At 42.7% G+C, this 21,691-nt stretch overlaps 1 protein-coding gene across 1 annotated transcript; it reads right to left on the reverse strand.

Annotated features, from left to right (window-relative positions):
* Nucleotides 1-130: 130 nt before the first annotated feature.
* golgb1 (golgin B1) lies at nucleotides 131-20,443 on the reverse strand. The gene is made up of 20 exons (XM_062443691.1): nucleotides 18,742-20,443; nucleotides 16,793-16,871; nucleotides 16,269-16,460; nucleotides 16,052-16,165; nucleotides 15,544-15,708; nucleotides 15,328-15,450; nucleotides 14,220-14,333; nucleotides 13,257-13,959; nucleotides 13,094-13,170; nucleotides 12,287-12,344; nucleotides 6,904-11,941; nucleotides 6,407-6,818; nucleotides 6,054-6,287; nucleotides 5,122-5,958; nucleotides 4,802-4,995; nucleotides 4,537-4,702; nucleotides 4,161-4,261; nucleotides 3,997-4,068; nucleotides 2,619-2,709; nucleotides 131-2,504 (listed from the first exon to the last, which is right to left on the reverse strand). Exons 2-20 carry the CDS (start codon nucleotides 16,859-16,861, stop codon nucleotides 2,364-2,366), a joined length of 8,901 nt encoding a protein of 2,966 aa, XP_062299675.1. The 5' UTR covers nucleotides 16,862-16,871; nucleotides 18,742-20,443; the 3' UTR covers nucleotides 131-2,363.
* Between the last annotated feature and the right edge of the window lie 1,248 nt (nucleotides 20,444-21,691).

Consider the following 21,691-nt stretch of genomic DNA (forward strand, 5'->3'; position numbering starts at 1 on the left):
TTAAATACAATACAGCTACATGAAACACAGAAATATAGAAAAACTTATTTTTGAATCACTTATAACTTAATTTAGCTACTAAATCTGTATTATTCATTCACTAATAGACAAACACACAGACAGACACACCTTGTTTACTGAACATGTTTATTCTTTCCTCTGTGTTGTGATCTATAATTGTTTCAAAAAACGTTTTCTTAAGTAAACCAAAGTCCCCGTGTCAACAGGCTACTTACAACTTTTACAGGAAAGTAAGATCAAGACCAAGATTTCACCTCCACATGAAAATAACATGAAAGGTTTTTGAATGTGGTAGTGATTTAAGTGTGGCAGCAGAAACAGTGTTTTTATCTTTCCATATAGCGATGCATTATTGTCTATTTAAAACCAGTAATTAAGTATTGGATTTAATTTTGAAGACCTCACACTATGTCATGACTTCCACTTGTTTGGTCTGAACCTGAGCTTTAAATTTCAGACTTAGAGCCAATTTAAGTTTAAATCATTTCATATGAAAAGGAGGGAAAATGTGTTTTCATTTGCTTATGGAAATCAAAATTAACTGAGCTGCAGAAAACAGTAAAGAAAAAGTCCTCATACAACGTCCATGTATCTCCAATTTAGGTTATTTGAACTTTTTTTTAAATAGATTAAATGAAGGATTAATTGATCCTCAAAGCATGAGACAACTACTTCTCAAACTCAATAAATCCTTACAGCATTATCTGGATTATCTGAAAAATATGCTGATTTTCTCATAAAATGTATCTCCCACATGTCAATTTCGAACAGGACAGCAACAATGAGAAAAAAAAATCCCAATATTTAGTTTTTTTCTTATAGCCACATGAACGAGCCAATAATATTTTAGGAGATCATTCCCTGATCTAAACCCCCGACACTTTAATTACATGTTATTTCTCTTTACAGCCCTTTTAAACAGTTATTTACAGTTACATTTCAGATTATTTCAGTGTGTGTGTGTGTGATGTGACGTGAAGGAAAACATGGACGTTTAAAGAAGAAGCGTACAGTAATCCATCTACCAACGGTGAGCGATAGAAAGAAAGAAAGAAGACAATGGCAACATAGATTTAAGTAGTGGACGATTTAACAGTTTCAACTTACAATAAATTATGCTACATCACAGTAGTCTATAATGGGATGGATATTATTGGGAAAAAACACAGCAGTCTTTCTCCTCTGGAATGAATCCACACTGTGGTTAACATTGCACCTGAATGGCAACTTCATCTGCCTTAAAAACTAAAGGGCAAACCGTAAACTCTACATCTGTGCAACAGAAATAAATGTGGACGGGAGGGGGGATCTTATTGGGTATGTAAGAGGAAAAACCCATATCCAGCCGACGTACGTGACATATAAGTATAAATATCAATATAATATTTCTCTCTCTTTTTTTTGTTGTTTTTTTAAAATGTGACCTATATAAGGGGACAGTTAGAGAAAATAAAAAAACTCACATGATAGGAATGTGTAGGAACAGAAATTGCACTGTGCTCCATTTTTTTGTGCATAAAACGAGCAGAAGAGGAAGAGACTGGACTATCACAGCACATCCTGAACCTCAAGCCAGCTGAATGGAAAAAGTTTGACAGGTTGGGGAAATATATTAAACTCACTTTCTGGTGGATAATCAGACAAAAAGAAAGATAAAACTCACACATCTGACCATTTAATATAAGGCTTTTGTAGGGATGAATCAAACAATATATTACGTGTTAATTAGTGAGCTTTAGAGGTGCTGGTGGGTGGATTTTGTCACTGAAGACAAAGCTGGTCCAGTCTGATTATAAGGAAAAAGCATAAGAGGTCCCCTTTAAGCTGTAGCCTTAAATCTAACAAGGCAGACTAGAGAGTGGTTTCCCCAAGATGTCAAACTTAAGCTTTAGTGTTAAGTGACCCTTTTATATCCAAATCTAAAGGCACATAAAGAACACTGTCTGCCAAAATACTTGATTATGAATCTACATTTACTCCTAAAGATTTTTAAGCAAAGAAAAATGTATCCCTTTTATGTCCTCTTTGTTTGGGGTTTTGAAAAACCTACCATACACACATGAAAGCCATTAAAAGATCAAAATGGTTAAAAATCAATGACAACACCTCCCTATATAAATCTATATACTTTGGCTAAAAGTTGAAGTCCTGGTAAAGTGCAGTGTTTGTGTGTAGAGCATTTCTTGTTCCCCCTTTTTTTCCTAATTTATTACACGTAACAATATCAAACGTTATGTTGGCTTGGGTTAGGTTTGTGTCTCATTTCCATTTTCTTTCCCTTCCTTTTGTCCCTTTCTCCCTCTCTTCTAATCTAGTCGGCGGTTGTTAAAGGGGAGCTGGTTTCAGAGGTATCCGCCCAGGCACAGCAGCAGCAGGACGTGCACAGTGAGCAGATAGAGGCTGAACAGCAGAGGGGTGCGCTGGCGGGAGCAGAAGGCCACTCGGAGCATCCGCATCAAACCGGGGCCGCCTCTTCGAGTCTGCTGGAGGGTGCAGAAAAACACAAGGTTACAGGAAACATTTGGCTCATACGTCTTTATTTCCACAGTGATTAAGATGGTAAATGAGGCGGTGCAGATCATTAGGAGGATCCTTACTCGAGTGACAGCTCCTTCCGGCGGCTCGATGAAAACAGCGGTCTCTGAGTGATCCCCTTCTTGTGCAGAGTGCCATTTAGCCTGGCTGTGACTAATAATAACAACAACAGATGTTCGCTGTCACACTTTTTTGATTGAACACATTTAAAACGAGCTACAAAAAGCGGACTAGATAAATTATGAGATGCAGATAAACACAACAGTATGCCAACTGTTTTCTTTCACACAGTATCAACTGTATTGCATGCAAAAAGACACTGAACTAAAGCTGATCGATACTTTATAACATTAAAGGAATAGTTCCTCATTTTGGTAAATGCACTTAGTAGCTTTCTTGCTGAGAGTTATATGAGAAGATTGATACTGCTGTCATACTGTTCATTAAATAGAAACCATTTCTTGGCAGGGTGCAGTGACTTCCAGGAGTCTCGTCATTATGAGGTTGCCAGGCAACCAACTGAGAATTCAGGACTGTACCCCTCCCCTCCAAGAAATACTCAATCACTTCCCGTTAAACCACAACAGACTGTCAATTTTACAGTATAGGTTTTGTACAGTTTAGACAAAGACGTTTATTTCTGATTTTTATATGTGCTGCTAGTTGGGATTTTGTCAACCTCTGCCACAGTAGCTGTTTCCTCCTATTTCCAGTCTTTATGATAAGCTAACTGGCTGTTGGCTGTTACTGTACAGACATTAACATCTTATTTAACTCTCAGTAAGAAAGACAGATAAGTATTCCTATAAATACACTGAACTAACTGCTGACCACTAAATGGTCTTATATGGTGTACCACATATTTTATAAGGTGTCTACAGTATCTCTGGTTTCATTTTTGATGCTGCTTGTTGTATGTAGTAGATTATCATATTCTCACCCATACTATCTGTTTTTGTATTTGAGACATGTTTAAAGACATAAATATACTGTTTTGTGTAACTATTAATAATAATTGTCTGACCATTTTTTCAGTGTCCTAATTATCTTGTTAAAAATTCTTAAACTAGATCTACTCCTTCTCCCTCATTGAAAAACCCACCGTCTATAAACATGCAAATATTTTTTTGCTATAAAAGTTTAACTTCTGGACACAAGATGTCGCCACATCACACTTTTGAAGCTGTGTATTAAGACTATGATGGGATTCTACACTAGTTGTGATATCACAAAATACGTGCTCATTCGAGTTAAACTCAAACTTAAAGTGAGCACAGAGAAACTTTCCCCTTTCTGCAGATGATTATGAAAACTCTGCATATACAGCATTCCAATCTACAAGTGAAGCAAAAAAGTGAAAAAAAAAGTGGAGAGGGACTTTAAATTTCGCTGTGTAGTATCAATAAAGTTTTATCTCTGATCTTGTAGCAAATTTCATACCGTTCGAGTCGATCCTGCGTAGCCATCAGCTGCTCCTCAGCTGCTATCCTCTGCTGTGTCTCTTCATCCAGTCTGATGTTGAGAAGATTTAAAATATAAAATCAGTGAATATCTCTGTGTTGTGTCTGTTTCTCATCTTTAGACAAGTTTGATCCATAAAATACCTTCGCTGCAGCTCTTTGACCTCGGCTACGTAGGCGTGGCTGTCCAGCAGGTTAATTCTCTCCTGTGGGGCTCCAGGAGCACTGTCCACTTCCTCTGTGCCCTGTGGGAGGAAAATTACAGTGTGAATATCATATATATATTAAATCCAACATCCTGAAATATATTGAACCTTTGGTTTTTTTTTTTACATTAGGTCTTGCAGTTTGGATTATGCCATTTGTAAGCCAATAAAGATATTAAACTGATTTGGATCAGACAGAAACATTTCAAAAACTATCTTAGTCACAACAGTTTATTCTCAGTAATCAAAACGATGTTGAAACACAGAATGTATTCTTTTCACTAACAGTCCAATGTACAAGCACATGTTCAGACCTGTACTTCTCTCTGATAGCGTTCCTGCTGAAGTTTGGGCTTATGAGTGCGGGCTCCCTCCAGCATGGCAGTAAGCTGTCGCAGTTGTTGGTCCCGCTCTGAGAGCGTGGTGAGGGTCTGCTGCTTCAGCTGCTCGGCTTGAGCCATCCAGTCAATTCGCTCCAGTCTAAACAAATAGAAACACCACACATATTCACAATGAATCTAAGGCTCTTTGTGCTAAAACGAATGATTTTAAGGACACAATAGCAGAGCTGTGGCTCACCTGAGAGTCTCAATTTCCCGTTTGCCCATTTCCACAACATTCTCTAGCTGTGCTAGAACACGCAGCATGTCTTCATTCCTTTTCTTTTCATCAAACAGCTCCTGGCTGACTTTAATCAACTCTCCCGCTCCCAGACGAGCCAGCTCTGACTTCTGTTTCTTGAGCTCAGACGTCTGTGTTTGAAGCTGCTCCAGCTACAAGTCGACAGAGCAGAAGATTTACACGCCGCATAACTCACTTAACCACGTAATTATTAATATATTCACCAGTAGATTTTTAATCACTAAAATATTGACATGTGTGGTTAGACATCTACTCACCAGTCTCTCCCTGTCATTCTGCAGGGCTTGTAGTGCATTCTTCAGTCCCCACACTTCTCCAGTGGAGCCTGCGGGGCTGCTGTGTGCTGCATGGCCTCCTGCCTTGCTCATCTCTTCCAGCCTCAGGCTCAGTTCCTGGGCCTTGTTTTCTGACTGATCTCTGCTATCCTGGAGGGAGGCCATGGATTTAGCAAAGGACTGGTTCTGTGCTGTCAGCTGTGCTGTCACCTCTTTCTCCCCCAGCAGGTTCTGTTCGACAGCCAGCAGATCTCTGGCCAGCTCTGCCACCCTCTCCTGAGCGCTCTCCGACTCTGTCCTCATCACGCCTCCCTCCCATCGCAGTTCAGCTAGTTCTTTGCTCCTGCCATCCTGCTCTTGCCTCTCCGTTTGTAGGCGCTCTTCCAAAGCCTCCACTTGTTCTCTAGCTGCCTGCAGCTGCTCTCTCAGCTTCTCAACCTCTGCACCAGGAGCATCTTTCACCTGTGATACTGTCCTACTGTCAGCAGCCTGGTTAAGAATCTCCCTCTCCACTTTACCTGCTTCTACTTCTGTCTCTCTGGCTCGGCTCATGCTCTTTAACTGACTTTCCAGCTCCTCACGCTCCTTTTCCAAAGAGGCGATCCGTTCTCGCTGGGCTGCCAGAAGCTGTTTGTGTTGGGAATCCTTCATGCTAAGAACTTGATTAAGTTCTTCACGGTAGCCGTGAAGCTGAGCGGACAGTTGGGCCTTTTCAGCATACAGGTCGTCTCTCTGGACCAGCAGAGAGCGCAGCTCTTCTTTCAGGCTGTTGTTCTCTCCTGCCGCCTCTTGAATCAGACCATCTTTCTCCATCATTACCTGACGCACAATGCAGGTGTTATATTAGGCACTGAAAACAAGCGCAACATATGTCAATGTTGTTAATGTTAATGTAAAAGTTTTTTATACAATACCTGCAGGTGTTTCTCCTCCAGCTGCTTGTACGTGTTGAGGACTCTGTCTCTGTCGTCCTGCAAAGAGCCCATAGCCTTCATGAAAGAGTCCAGCCTGGCTTTTCTGTTGTTGCTCTCTTCCTCTGCCTTTCGTAGTTTTTCCTCCAGATCCCGCAGTTCCCCTCTCCTCTGCTCCAGCTCCTTTTCGGCTTCTTGTGCCCTGCTGTCCGCCTCCTTCCGAGCCTCCTCTGCAGCCTGTGAGGTGAAATCATGAGGAATTTGTAAATAATCTTCCAGTTGACATCTCATTAAACATTACTAAAAGGGTATAAAAGTATAAAGTATGTACTGTAGCTAAGTGATAATGTTATTACCTGAGTAACAGCTTGCTCATTCTCCCCCAGAAGTTCCACTTCCCTCCTCTCCTTCTCATTTAACTCAGTCTGCAGGCTCTCGGTCAAGGCCTTGGAGGAGCGCAGGTCTGTCTCTAGTTGCTCCACGTTCAGACCCAGCCGCCTTTCTTCTACCTCCCTCTCCTTCAGCGCAGTCCTGGCCTGGTCCACTTCTTCCTGCAGCACGCCTACAGCCTCGTCCAGAGCCCGGATCCTCTGTTGCAGACTCTCAAGCTCAGTTTTTAGGACTTGGGCTTCATTTTGTGCAGACTGCAACTCAGCTGTGGTTTGCTGAAGCTTGCCTCTTTCCTCTTCAAGGGCAGCGTGGCTCTGTAGAACGTTCTTCTCCTCTTCTGCAACTTTCAGATGCCAATCTTTGTCTGTTTTCTCTAATCTGGATGAAAAATTGTCCCCATCAGATCACATTTTTCAGTTTTGTACTTAACAAGCATTTAAGAAAGATAACAAAATCATTTTACCTGTCAACTGAGAGCTGAAGCTCTTCTTTCAGTGCAGATTCTTTCTGAAGCTGCTCTGCCAGCTCCTTGGCTCGTGTTTCAGCCTCCCGAACTTCAGCCTCCTTACCCTGCAGAGCATCATTAAAGCGAGTCTCCCACTGCCTAGCCTCGTCTAAAACTCTGTCCCGGTCGTCTTGCAGTGAGGACATGCACCGCGAGAAGGCGGCTAACCTGGCAAGAGACTCATCCAGACGGGCCTGCATTTCCTGAGCTCTTCTCTCGGCTCGTTTTGCGATCTCTCTGGCCTCCAGCGTGGCCTCCTCTTCCTTTTCTCTTTCTCTGTCTGCATCTTCCAGTCTCAGCTCTATCTCCTTTAGTTCGCCCCCGAGCCTGAATCTCACAGAGTCCAGGGTTTGCTCTGCCTCTGCTTTAATTAAAGCTTCTTTCTTCTGGCTGTTCTGTTCTAAAGTTGTTTTCTCGACTAAAACCTCATTTAACTGTTTCTGGGTTTCGTCTAAGTGGGATTTGCTACTTGCAAACTCTGCCTCAGTCCTTCTCAGGTCCTCAAGCGTTTTGGACGTCTCCAGTTGAGATTGTTCTAGCTTCTTGTGGATCTCGTCGTGGCCTAGCTGCAGGGCCTTTGCCTCCCTACCCAGCTCACTGATCCTCTCTTGGTACTGGATGGAGTCCCTTTGTAACTGACGGACCTCTAGCTGCTTTTCTCTCAACAGTTCCTCCAGCTGACGCGCTCTGCTCTGGCTTCCTTCTTTGACCCTCTGAGCAGATCTCAGTTGTTGTTCCAGCTCCCTCTGCTTGCCGGATTCTGCTTCAGCTTCGGCTCTCTCTCTCTGGGCTTGTCTCATGTCCTCTTCCAGCCTGGCCGCTCGGTCGCCCTCGCTCTGAGCCTGGGCTTCAAGTTCGGCTCGTTCCCTCTCCAACCTTTCCACCTCACGCTGAAGTTCAGCCAGGTGCTCCCTGGTGTCTGCTGCCTCTTGCTGGTAGCCGGCGATGCTCCCGTTGAGTTGGGCCAACTGGTTCATCAGGCGCTCCTCCAAGTTATCTTTCTCAGTTTCAAGGCTTTTCAGGAGTTCTTTGACCTGGGCTTCCCTGTTTGAAGCCTCTTCAATCAGGCACTTTTCTCTCTCTTTGCTCTCTTGCAGGCACTTCTCCAGAGAGGCCATCAGGTTCGCCTTCGCCTTACTTTCCTCTAGATTTTGCTCGAGAGAGGACAGTTCAGTCTTTAGCTCAGCCTCTCGTGCCTGCCACAGTTCCCTCTCTGCGTTAACAGCGGCCTCCATCTCCCTCATTTTATCATCTAGTACAACTTGAGCAGTTTCAGCCACATCTGCTTCTTCTCTTTCCACAGTAGGTTGCAAATGTGTTTCTGGTACAGATACTGCACTTATTTGGTCATCTGGAGTCTCTTTTGACGTGAGGGGTTTTTCTTTGTCATCATATTGACTTTTAACAAGCTCTGTTTTGGTCGTGTCTGACTGCTGGACAGTGATAACTTCTTCTACAACAGCTGCAGAGTTAAGGGTAGCCTGAACTTCATCAATGTCTTTCTCTCCTGTTTTGGCAAGTTCTTCCTTCAGCTGTTCAATCTGTTGCCCCAAAGAGTCTCTTTCTGCTACTGTAGCATCCAACTCAGCTCTTAAACTCCCCAGTTCGTCTCGAAGTCTGCGAGACGAGTCCTCTCGTTTCATCAAAGGCCTTTCCTGTATCTCTCTGAGTCTCTCATTCTCCTCCTCTAATTCCAATATTTTTTGCTGCTTTGTTTTAGCAAACTTTCTCATTTTGTCTTTCACGGACTCCACCTCCTTCTGCGACTCCTCCGTCTGCCTTTCAGCTTCCTGCCTCGCGGCTTCGTTTGTCCTCATTTTGGCTGCTAACTCCTGTCTCTCCTGCCTGGCAGCTTCCAGGACTCGTCTCACGCGCTCCGCCTCATCGCTCACATTTTCATAAGACTTGAGTAGAGTCTCATATTCATCCTTCATGCCTTGAACCTTTTCCTCCCATTCTCTGCACACCCTGGCAGCCTCTTCTTTCGCCAACTCTACTTCTCTCGTACAGGCATCTTTCTCACTCAGTATCCCATCCATGGCCAGTTTGAGGCTCTCGCAGGATGACCCTAGGCTTTGGTTCTCTAGTAACATCCGGTCAACCTCGTTGATCAGTTTAACCTTTTCTGCTTTTAGCTTCTCCAGCTCAGCTTCTGCTGACTCCATCTTCTGCTGCAGCTCAGCTATGAGCTTCTCACTTGAAGCTAGTTTCTCCTTCTGGGTTTTGTTTTCTTTGAGCGCCTCTTTGCGAGAGATCAGAGCTGCCTGAAGCTTTCGTTGAAGCTGCTGGATCTTTGCCTCACTGTCTTTTTCTTCCTCCTGCCTCTGTGGAACCTCAACCTCTAACTTCTGGATTTTCTCTTGCTCAGCCTTTAGCTCTTCCTGTAAAGAAGATATCAGCTGATCCTTCTCAGACACCGTACCCTGCATGGAGTGTATGAGAGAGGTCTGCTCGCTAAGCTGCTGGCTTAGCTCCATGATCTCACGGTTCTTATTGTCCAGAAACTGCTTGAAGTCTTCAACTTCAGCCTGAAGAGTTGTGATGGAGGTTTCAGAATCTGCAGGTGCTGCTTTGGCTGCAGCTTCCATCTCCGCCTTCAAGGTTTCAGCATGAGATTCTGCTTGGCGATACTTTTCTTTGAGATCACTAATTTCCTCTGAGAGTGCATCAATCTGTGTTTCCTTCTCTCTCAGTGATTGGAGCTCTTTGCCAAGTTCCTGCAACTCAGCCTCCTTCAGTGACAGGCTGGCATGAGTTTCCTGCAGCTGCTTTTCTAGCTCTGTGTTTGCCGTCCGTACAGACTGGATCTCCTCTGTTAGAGCTTTCAAAGACTCCTGCATTTGTGCAGGAACCTCAGATTGCTCTGTAGGATGCTGAATCTGCTCTTTAGATTGTGGTTGTGATGAATCAGTCTCAGATGTAGCAAAATCCACCCAGTCCTCCTGGACCCAATCATTTGCTGCTGGCTTCTCCACGTTTTCAGCCGGTTGCTCGGTCTCATGGTGAGGCAGGTCTTCTTTTTCAGTGCTCACTTTTTCCTGGAATTCCCTCAATTTAGTAAGAAGAACTTCTCTCTCGCCGCTCTGCAACTCAAAACGCTCCTTAAGTTCGCTGTAATCTTCTTTCTGCTGCTTCAGCTGTTCACGATGGTGTCTATCTTTCTCTTTCGCTTTGTGGATGGTTTCTTTGCGGGATTCTTGCACCTCCAGAACTTTCCTCTGAAGGGTTTCACACTCGGCCTCAAGAGACGCCACTTGAGACTGTAACGCAGCTGTTTCAACAGAAACGTCAGGCTGATGAGAGTTTTCAGCTTCTTCATTTAGCTTTTTATTCAGAGCAAGTGTATCAGCAAGAGCTTGATCCTGTTGGCAAATTTTCTGCTCAAGAGTCTCAACGGTCTCCTCTTTGGATCTTAAAGCTTGTTCCAGTTCCACGAGTTTAACCTTCATTTCCTCAATCTCCTGTCCTTGAGATTTTTCAGTTTCTGGTTCTGCTGCATCACCTTTTTCTTTCCAACTCTTTGATTCTGCCTCAAAATCAGCAACCTTCTTCAAAAGCTCTTTCCGTTGCACAAGCGCCACCTGCAACTTTTTCTTTGTGTTTGTCAGCTGGGTTTCTAGCTGCCCTTTGACCTTTCGTAAACTAGTCAGTTCATCCTCTGCAGGAGTGGCGGAGTCTTCATCACTTACTTTCTGTTTCTCGTCTCTCCCTTTCTCCAGCTCTACTAACTGCTCCTTTAGTTTGTTGACTTCACTGTCCACCACAAACTTGTTCTCCTCTGCTTGAAGGAGTTTAGCGGACATACTGTCATTGAGCTCCGTCATCTCCTGCTCTTTCTGGCTGAGACGAAGCTGCAGCTCACAGATCTCAGAGTCCTTCTGTGACAAAGAATCGTTGTTGAGATCTGATGTCCGCGAGTACTCCAACATGCTGCTCTCCATGTCTTGAAGCTTCTTTTCAAGCTCAGAGGAGAGGAGCTCTCTGTCTTCCAGCTGAGCACTCAGCATCCGGGCCTGACCTTCCTGTTCAGAGAGAGCTTGTTGGGCCATTTCTAAATCTGACTGCAGGGTCTGGATCTTCTGCTCCTTGGCTTTACTTTCACTGTTCAAAATATCTAACTGTTCATGCAGAAGATGAATTTCAACACCATGCTTCTCCCCCACAGAGCTACTTTGCTGGGAAAGCTTGTCCAACTCCTCTTTGGCTAACTTAAGCTCCTCTGCAAAATCACTGGCTTGGGACTCGACCTCTTCCTTGGCAGCAGCGAGTGTTTGTGTTTCTCCTTCCAGATTCTGGATTTTCTCCTGTGACTCTGCAGCCAGCTCTCTCAGCTTCTGCAGCTCAGCCAAAAGTTCACTATACCTCTTCTGGAGTTCCTCGGCGAGGATTTGAGCAAAGACCTGGCCAGAAGGTACATCAGTGGTGGATTCACTCTGAGTTAGGTGAACCTGGACCGTCTCTCGGATGATGACAGATGAGGACTCAGCCTGAACTGTGGAGGTTTCCTGCTCCATGCTTGTTGCCTCCCATGACTGCAGCTGCAGCTGGCCAAAGTCTTGCAGGATGGATGGCCACTCCTGGCCTCCGTCTTGATTCACAGCTTCCAGGAGGGTCCAGCTGCTGTGAGCCACCTCTGAATCACTACTGGCGACCATCTCATCTGATGAAGTCCCTTTGGATTCTTCTGGTGATTCCGACTGGTCTCCATTAAGCTCTGGGCTACTTTCATTATCAGCAGAAATGGAGATGACAGAGGTGTCCTCAGCAACTAAGGTGGTCTCCTCTTCCTGTGTATTATCCAGGGAGTCAGGATGGGTTGCAGAAGTGTCATGGGGGGCTGTACTGGCATCCTGACATTGATCTGGACTCTGATCATAATTTTCACCCAATGCAGCCTTAATGGAGCTGCGCTCTTCAGCCAGTTGAAGAGACTCTTGCAAGGCAACCAGCTCTTTGTCTTTTTCCAACAGCTGCTGCTCCAGTGCCAATATGTGTGCTGTGGAGGTCAGCAAAGGTGAAATTAGAAAAAGAAGTCAAAAAGGCCTCAAAAGCAAATAACTACTAGTAGTTTCAACAGTTTATATGCAAGAGTCCACCCAGTGTAAGAGAAATTAAATCTCAGTGTGTGCTACTATCACATCAGTGTTCAAATTTAATCTGGTCAACTTGTCATTCAGAAAAAACAGCACATGGCACACATTTTGTCATTATTTCTACTCCTATGCCTCGTACATAACAGCTGTGTGGTTTGTCGGCATTGCATGAACTTAGTAATCTGATTCTGCTTTGATATGATGCATACATTTTATTTTGGCAGATATAACCAACAAATCTTTTATACCTTTGTCAGTTTCAGATGAAACCTGTGTTGATGGTTCAGCCGCATCTCTTTCAGGTATCTGAAAGAGAGAGGCAAAAACATTTATTACATTTTGATAATAGGCAGGATAGAAACTTAGTGATTTACTAGAGAATTAAATCCTGTTAAAGAATTGGTGATATAACTGTTTTTAACAGCTCTATGCAACTTCTGTGATTGCTGCAACAATTTAAAACTATATGAGCAGGACGTATGGCTGTAGAGTAAGGTGAAGGTCGGCTAATACAGACAGACAGTCATAACAGTGGATCAGTGCAGAGGGGATTAGAGGACGCACTTCCTCACTGAGTTGGAGCATCGCCCGTCTATGACCCTGCTTCTGCCCTGTCTGATACTGAACTGATGGAAATCACCTGACCAGACACAAGTCGCGACTGTGGACCAGGTGTAAGGGATAAAACTAATCTCATAAAAATAAAAGGTGAAAGTACAAAGTGTGTGTTTTAATGAAAGTGAAAATGACCTAGTTGTCTAAGTTTTGTAGACACACTATTAGGAACTTATAACTCAGCTTATCCAAAGCTTTCTCACCATATCTTGCACATTGTTTAACCATATAAATAGAGACACTGCAAAACAGAACTCATTACAAAAGGCACTGAGACACTTTGATGTTTAAGCTTTGCGGAGACAATAAAGCAGAGAATCATAGAGCTTATTAAGGATTGCCTTTTGAAGTTTACGTCTCAGGTCAAATAAGCTGCTAACATCTGGTATTTAACAGCTAATGAGTCCCAAAATTTGCCTCAGTGTTTAAAAAGTACTAACTGTTTCAATTTGCTGCTCCAGCTGCTCTATCCTGGTGATGGACTCTTCATTTTCAGCGGTTCTTCTGGCCAATTGTTCTGAAAAGAAGAGATGAGATTGTTATTTAAGTGTTAGAAAAGAGACCATAAAAAAGGCTTATTTTAGGTGAGATTAATTCTCTCACCCTGAAGAGCTTCCATGGTGTGGCTGAGCTCGACACGAAGGTCCTCACTCTCTCTGCGTTCGTCTTTCAGCCTCGTCAGCTGTGTCTCAACGGACTGCACAGTGTCCACGAACAGAGAAAGATCTGTCGGGACTGGACTTTCCTCTGATGGCTGAACATCTTCTAGAGCGAGAGATTGTAGATGTCTCCAAATTTCAGTCAACATCTCACCCTTCTTCTGTGAATCTTCGTACTCCTGTCTGAGGGAATCCAGCTCTCTTTCTAGTTTATTTACTTCTGACTTCTCCCTCTCCGCAGTGTCCTGGCTGGCTGCAGACTCTGCCTCTCTCATAGATGCAAGTTCTCCTTCAAGGCGAGCAATTTCCGCCCCATCTCTCTCCGAAGCATCATGGCACGCTTGGACGGCTGCGAGCTCGACCTCTTTCGTCAAAGCCAGTTCTCTCTCCAACCTGACAACCTCCATCTTTTCCTTCTCCAGAGCCTCTAGTCGAACATGCTCTGCCTCTCTCAGGGAGGACAGCTCACTCTCCTGCCTTGCCGCCTCTGTACTCTCTCTTTCCAGGGCCTCCAGGCTGGTTCGGAGGGAGGCGAGTTCTGCTTCGGTTCTGCTGGCCTGTTCGGCCCACTGTTGCCTCTCCTCCTCCCGCTGCTTGACGGCCTCGGTCAACTCTTGCTCCATCTGCCGGAACTGAGCCGTCAAGATCTGAGCAGGAAGACAATCATACACGGAGAAACAAGGAGGATATGAGTGGGTGTGTTGTGTGGCTGAGCCAAACAATGCATAATAATGACGTCCATCAAGATGTAAGGCGTGTCTATTTGAACAGTTTTCTTTTCATCAGGCAGGAGCAGTATTTAATCTACTTAAGCATCTGTAAATATCTGGCAATATGTGGAGCAATCTCTTAACCAACAAACTATAAGTAGCTGCACAAATGGCATCTAGTACAACAGGATCTGTACCTGTTTCTGCTGATCGGCACTGCTGACTTCTTGCTGCAGCATTTCCAACACCTGGGACCGAGAGTTCAAGGCCTCTTCGAGCTCTTCACACCGCCGCTGGGCTGCATGCAGGGTCTGGGAAAGACGAGAAACAAAGAGACTAAATCACCTGTGCAGTTAAGGTCTAAACTAGAGCAACTGATATAGGCTGCATGGAAGATTAAAGGAGTAAAACTGCATATGACCCTGCAGTCTATTTACGAAGAGGCTACATTAAGAAAAGCTAACAGGATTTTAACCGACCCATCCCATGTCCTATTTACTGAGCGCCAGCTGCTGCCTCCTGCTACGAGGTTCAGAGCAACTCGTAGCAGATTAAACAGATTTATAAATTAATTTATCTCACTGTCCATAAAAATTTTAAATAGTGGCAGACAGGACCAGGATGCGCTCTGGTGGTTTTAGAACCATGGACATTATTTATTACTACTTTAGTATAGTTTAGATCCTTGCTGTTATGGTAATCAATTTATTTATATGTTTTTTAAATCTTGATGTTAGTTTATTGATACATTTTATATATTCTGTATGAAGTGAAGGCTTCAGCATGGGTGTAGAGCCCAAGACAATTTTACCTGCACCGTGGGACAATAAAGTTTATCTTGAAATCCAGTTCTTTGCCAGTTATGAGAACTATTCTTAAAAGTTTGGTTGCAGTTTATAGACTATTTTTAGAGCAAGTTTCTCTGCTTTTTCCTGTTAAAGGTACTTTTGTTGAGTTTATCCTCATCTGAATCAAAGGTCTTATGTTGTATAGTTTCTAAAGCACTCAGAGGGAAAGTATTTTGGGCTGTATAGATAAAAATGACTTGACTATATTGCTTTATTGGACAATATAATTTAATGTCTATTATTAACACTGCTAAAACAAATATTGTCCAATATTACTTGATGAGTCCATTGTTTCAAGCTATCAACAAAAAAGGATGAATACAATTAAAGGATGCAAGAGGGAAAAAAGGGAATGTCAAACAATTACTAGGGACTTGGGATTGAATCAGTTGGCAACAAATGAAAAAAATCACAAATTAGATGTTCAATTATTTTAAAGAAATACTGGATCTTGCACCTGCTGAAGCTCGCCATCATTCTGAGATTGCGACGTGACCCTCAGCAGCTCTTCTTCATGTTTCTGGATTTGCTCCTGAAAGCGCACATCCTTATCACAGACCACAGCCTGTAGGATCCGCAGCTGATAACAACAAGCACAACAAGACATTCAGACAACTTTTTCAGGACATTTAAATTTCTAAAGAGGGACTATATGTAATTACAGCTACGTTACCTGTTCAGCGTGTGCAGATTCCTTCTCTTGAAGGAGCTGTTCAGTGACCTGGAGTCGTTCTTTAAGCGCCCTGCTGTTCCCTTCCTCCTCGCTCAGCTTGCTCTGAAGTTCTTGGAGCTCGTCCTCTCTTGCAGATGCCACTCCTGTGAAAGAGCTGTCTGGGCTCTGGTGTAGACAAAACAGATGTTCAAGTCAGATAAATTATGAAGTGCTTGAGCTTTATTGATGGTTTGTGGTTCAAGGGTGGCATATTTTTGTCTGTGGAAGACAAGACTTTGTAGTAAAAGTGTGCAGGCAAGACAAGGCAAATTTCTTTGTATAGCACATTTCAACAACATGGCAACTCAAAGCGCTTTACATAAAACATCAAATGAGTCGAGACAGGCTATAAAAGCAAGACATGGTGGAATAAAAAGACATTTAAATATGATTAAAAGTGTTAAATTGGAAACAACAGGAGAAGAATAGAAAGTTACAACGCCAAAGATTTTGCCTGATTTAAACTTACTGTTACTCCTTCTTGTCCTTTCAATTCACTGATCTGTTTGCTGAGTGATGCCATCTTAGCTTTGGCCTGCAATTTGAGTTTAGTGAAGCGAGCCTCAGCTGCGTCCTTTTCATTCTGTGGATATGGATCCAAAAAAAAATGCATTAAATATTACTGAATAGTGCTAAATCATACAAAATATTAGCTAGGGTAATAGTTAATTACACACGTTATTTACCTTGAGTTGTGCATCTTTGTTAGATAGTTCAGTGTCCTTCTCAACGAGCTGGGTGTCTTTGTCTCTGATGAGCTCCTTCAGCTGCACCACCAGTTGTTCCAGGTGGGCCAGCCTCTCCAAGGCCTCCTCGGGTGCCTCAGACTCCACTGGAGCCTGGCCCTCTCCGGCAGGTAGCTGAGGCACCAGCACGCCCTGTTCATGGAAAACAAATATAAGGAGTGAATATATGAAATAATGTTTTAAGTTACATTGGTGCACATCTTGCATATATTTCTGTACAGTTAAGATGCTTATAATAGCTTATGTCTTATTTATTTGTAAAGATAGAAGACAGGCAGACATTTCCGACCATCCTGCTACCCGTGACTGTTCAATGATTTCTACACATCTACACATTTTTCAACTTGATCAGACATCAGATCTACACTTATTTTAAAAGCATGGATTGTGGTTGACAGTCCTAGTTCATTTTGGGTTATTCAGGTTTAACCTTGTTGATATTTATGTGCTGCTCTCTCGCTCACCTGTGTGTCTCCATCTGTGCCCTCCTCTCCAGAGAGCTCCTGGAGGACTGTGGCCAGACGGCTAAACATAAAGATGGCACTGTGAGGGGAGAAAAGAAACTCATAAATTTGCAACCTCCTTTGTAACTCCCATTCTGTTTGCTATAGATACATTTTCTGCTTTATATTTTCCTAAAGGTCGCCTACAGTTAAATGTGTTGTGTTCATAATGTACAGTATTGCATCATGTTCACCAAGAACAGCTTGAAGTGCTGCCTGATGCTGACATGTCCTCTAAAAGGTGTGAATATACACGTCCAAAATGTTTTTATTTTTGTTGTGTAACGTTTCTGCAGGCAGTGCCAGTGTATGTGAAACAAGGTTTTATAGATTTGGGATTTAAAGTTAATCATTGACGGAAACTGGCAAAACAATCTCATAGTCATATATCCTCAACATCCTCCTTGTTAGATGAGAGTTACCCAGTTTCATCAAATTGTAGATTTATTCTATTTTTCAGGGCACTGAAAAATAAATAAATAATTTACAATTCCCTGAAAACTGAGCAAACTCCTCCTGCTAAGGAAGATCATCAGAGACTAAAGCTGCAACTAATATTTTAATTCTCAATTCATCTGACTATAATTTTCTTAATTACTTAGTTAATTCAGTATTTATTATGGATTAGTAAATTAAAAAAAATACCAGTCACAATTTTATGAAGCTCAAATTTACATACTCCACATACTGGACTTGGTGGTGAGAGGTTTTGACAGGTTTATAGACATTTTAATAAATTATAGCCTGTTTAAAATCTCCCTACATCCAGACTACATTGTCTTTGGGAGTGCAACAATAAAGTAGAGAAATAAGTGTGGTGACAGGGCAACAGCTGCTCCTCAGTCCACTGTTATGTCTACTAGGAAGTGTACCGGATCCTTTGAAGGTACACAAAAAAAATCTCTCTTAGTGTTGTCTACAAAGGCTATAACGACGAAGTGGATTGGGGAGTATTTTCCTTTTTGTTCAACTGTGGAAATCTCTGATATCTGCTGAGATACTGTACAGGTGGGAGAACTCATTGTTTTGTAAGAAAACGGGAGAATTTTCTAGGAATTATATGAAGTATGGCATGAAGACAACTGACTGGAATGAGGGCTTGTTTTGTTCATGACAACATTATTTATTAACCCCTCTGCTCTGGTGAGTAAAGTGGTTTCTTGGACCAGTAATGCAAATAGTCTGTATAGAGTACTGAGTTGTTGTGTTTATTTTCTTGTTGAAAATCAATAATAAGAATGTTACAAAAAAAACACCTATATTTTTAAAACAGTGTTTTATTTAGAAATTGTATAATATTATGATTAAGTGGACACTTACAAGAGCACATTACTGGATTTCAGTCAATTTGGGGCTTTTTAAAACCCCAAAACTCGCACAAACATACGATCCTAGGTTGTGTGATATGACAGGAGTCAGATAAGACAGATAAAACAGGTCGCTTTTGTCTAAAAAAATATTCGCTTTTCCTCTCAAATCCAGAGCAACGCATTCACTGACGCTCCCTAACAGGACATCTCAGAGCGGTGCCGAACAGAGCCGAGTCTGCCCGAACCCGCCGGACACTCCACTGCGACTGCGCCACTCTTTTAGTGAACAGCAAAGATTATAGCATGCTAACACGAATAAACGGACTGCAAACGTTCCACGGCCTGGGCTGGACACTTACTAAAATGCAATAGACTCGTTTGAAGATTAAGAAACGGTGGCTTGAGGAGGATTCTCCGTGAATATATGCGTTTTGTATTACTGCTGACTGAATAAGTTAGCTACTTTAGCTCGCAAATACAGCTTCTTTAAGGGAAAAAAACTGCCTCGCTCTCTTCCCTCACTCTCTTCTTTCTCGCATTAACAGCTTTGTATTGGGGAGAGGTGCAGCTTTAAAAACAGAAAAAGGGCATTTGACTCACCTTTGCGAGTGCTTCTCAGGTAAATGTTCCTTGGTTTTTATTTGCTATATTTCCTCGTACGGATTTCGGAGCAGAGCCACATCACCAAACACTCCCGGAAACAAAGCTTTCTCTGCGCTGATTGGACCAACGCAAAAGGGACTGTCTGCAAATTTCCAGACGTCTACACCTACTTAGGGAGCATCAGCATAAGACATATGTGTCTTAAAAACGAAAAAATGCACCCTTGAGCTACACATTTGACCTATACACCTTGGAAATCACAAAGAAGTCAAAAGATGGCAGGACATGATCAAAGAGTCAACTTGATCATCAACCGTGGCAGGCAGCTGGGAAGGAGTCTGATGCTGCTCGCCCATTACACCACAGTGTTCGTGGCCTTCGTGGGTCGCACCGTGCAGTGGATTGTGGAGGCAGTGAAGTGGACCAGCCTGTTTGCTCACTACACGGTGTCAGTGTTTGACTCCATCTACAGACATCTGCACTGGGGGAAGAGGAAAAGTGTCGGGGCGAGGGAGATCTGCCCGAGCTCTGACATGCAGCCACAGTGACTACTTATTATAACTTTCTCTCTCAACAGGGTTTGTCTTGAAAGTGGAGAGACTGACACTGGACTGAAACCTTTGGAAGATAAATATTAAGAAGATTAAAGGATGCAAGGTGAAGAAAGAAAACGAGGCCTTACTGTAGTCAGAAAATGTTAGCTTTTTGTTGTTTTTTTAAGCTTTTAAAACATAGCTATTTGTGACATCATATTACTTGGTTATATTTGTATGTGAGCTCATACACTGTATACCAAGTTTGTTGTCTCTTCCAAAAATGTTGGAAACTACACTATATATTTCAGGTTATTTGTAAGACACAACGGGAAAACTTGGTTGCTTGCATTCATGGCATTCATCACTCATATACCTGCTGATATATGACTGTTAATGTGAATGTGTGGGCAGCGTGGGGTAAACAATGCAAACTAGAGGACGATATGAAGCATAGATACTGTATGCCTTTTCAGAATTACATTATTGCACTACAACAGGGGTAGGATGCGGGTTTTAAAGAAGCACTACATGAACAATCCACTATTTTATTAACAGCCAATTGATTTTTTAAAATTGTATTTGTTAACATCTGTGCCTGTCTGATGCAAACAATATATTTAATTTTATTTGTGGACACAGACCAAACTTTATGTGTTAGTCTTAACTGAACAATGAGCCGCCACACTGGCTACACCAGTCACCTGTGGAGATTCTGCTTCCTGTGGTTTTTCTGTAATGTCAATGTAAATGAAAGCTGCATTAACCAATGAAATTATTATTTTTTACTTATTTTATTACTACATACTGTATATTTTCATTCTTAGTATATTTAGATTGCCTTTAATCATTACGATATATGTATCTGTATTATTTGTCTATTTTTGTGCATTGTAAGAATGCACCTGTTGAGAACATTAACAGCACTTATAGCTGCTATAACGTTACTGCTTTCAAGGCTCATGTGAAGGAAGTGAGACAGCACTGCATGTATAAGCACTAAAATATATGATTGTGGCATTACCTTCCTTGTTCCTGGTATTGACATTGCGATCAAATGGCTTTCAGCGGTATTTTGATATTATTTTTATTTACTCAAACTGTTATACTTGTTCAGTTACCGTTATTTGTGGCTCAGGCCTTCTTGAAACGGTGGTTTCCAAATAAAGTCCTCTGCCAAATTGTTTTTCTTCTCTTCTTCTTTTCTTTATTCTTATTATCAATTAATATTTTGTAAAATGACCATGATAATTTTCCAAAGCTGGAGGTGAGTCAGCAGTCTACAAGATAGTCCCAGTAGACAAATACAACCAGCAAATATTGACATTTGAGAAGCTTGAACCAAGGAATGACATTAACGATTTTAACCGACTATCCAAATTATTGCAGGTTCATTTTAATCCACTGAACTGTATTGCCTCTAAAAAAGTCTGCTAGAAGGCACAATTTTCAACTGTATTGTAAGGATTTTTTATTGATCACATGCACACCACAGGATGTACAGTAATCGTATCAAATGTAGACACTAATCATTTCACAAATTCATTGACATTACCATGTGCTGAGCAGCTACCAAATGAAGAACTGACTTTTCAAATTGGAAATGGATGTAAAATCTGATTGTGACCTTTTGTCATTGTGACAGAACACTTGATTGAGGCGCTTGCCAGAAAAACAGGTGCACCTTTTCTGTAAGGTACTTCTCATGTCGTGGGTGGTTATACACTGACCAGCCAAAACATTAAATCCACCTGCGTAATATTGTGTAGGTCCCACGCGTGCCACCAAAACAGCTCTGACCCGTTGAGACATGGACTCCACAAAACCTCTGAAGGGGCCTTCTGGTATCTGGCACCAAGATGTTAGCAGCATATACCTCTTAAAGTCCTGTAAGTTGCAAGGTGGGGTCTCCATGGATCCCAAAGATGCTCAGTTGGATTTAGATCTAAGGCCTAGGCAACACCTTGAACATTTATTTCCCAGGTAAACAACGCACACCCACCCAGCCGTCAAAGAAAACGTGATACATCAGACCAGGCCACCCTCTTCCATTGCTTCATGATCCAGTTTTGACGCTCATGTCCCCATTGTAGGGGCTTTTGGCGGTGGACAGTGGTCAGCATGGGCACTCTGACCAGTCTGCAGCTACACAGCCCCATATGAGGCAAGCTGTGTGACCTGTCTATCTGAGGGATCAGACCAGACGGGCTAGCCTTCGTTTCCCACGTGCATCAATGACCTTTGGGTGCCCATGACCCTGTCACAGGTTCATCGGTTGTCCTTCCTTAGACCACTATTGGGAGGTACTGACCCCTTCATACTGGGAAGACCCCCCAAGACCTGCTGTTTTGGAGATGCTCTGACCGGATCGTAAAGCCACTACAATTTGGCCCTTGTTTAAGTCATTTTCCTGC

This window comes from Scomber scombrus, chromosome 22 (assembly GCF_963691925.1).
Source record: "Scomber scombrus chromosome 22, fScoSco1.1, whole genome shotgun sequence".
In the NCBI taxonomy this organism is placed as follows: Eukaryota; Metazoa; Chordata; class Actinopteri; order Scombriformes; family Scombridae; genus Scomber; species Scomber scombrus.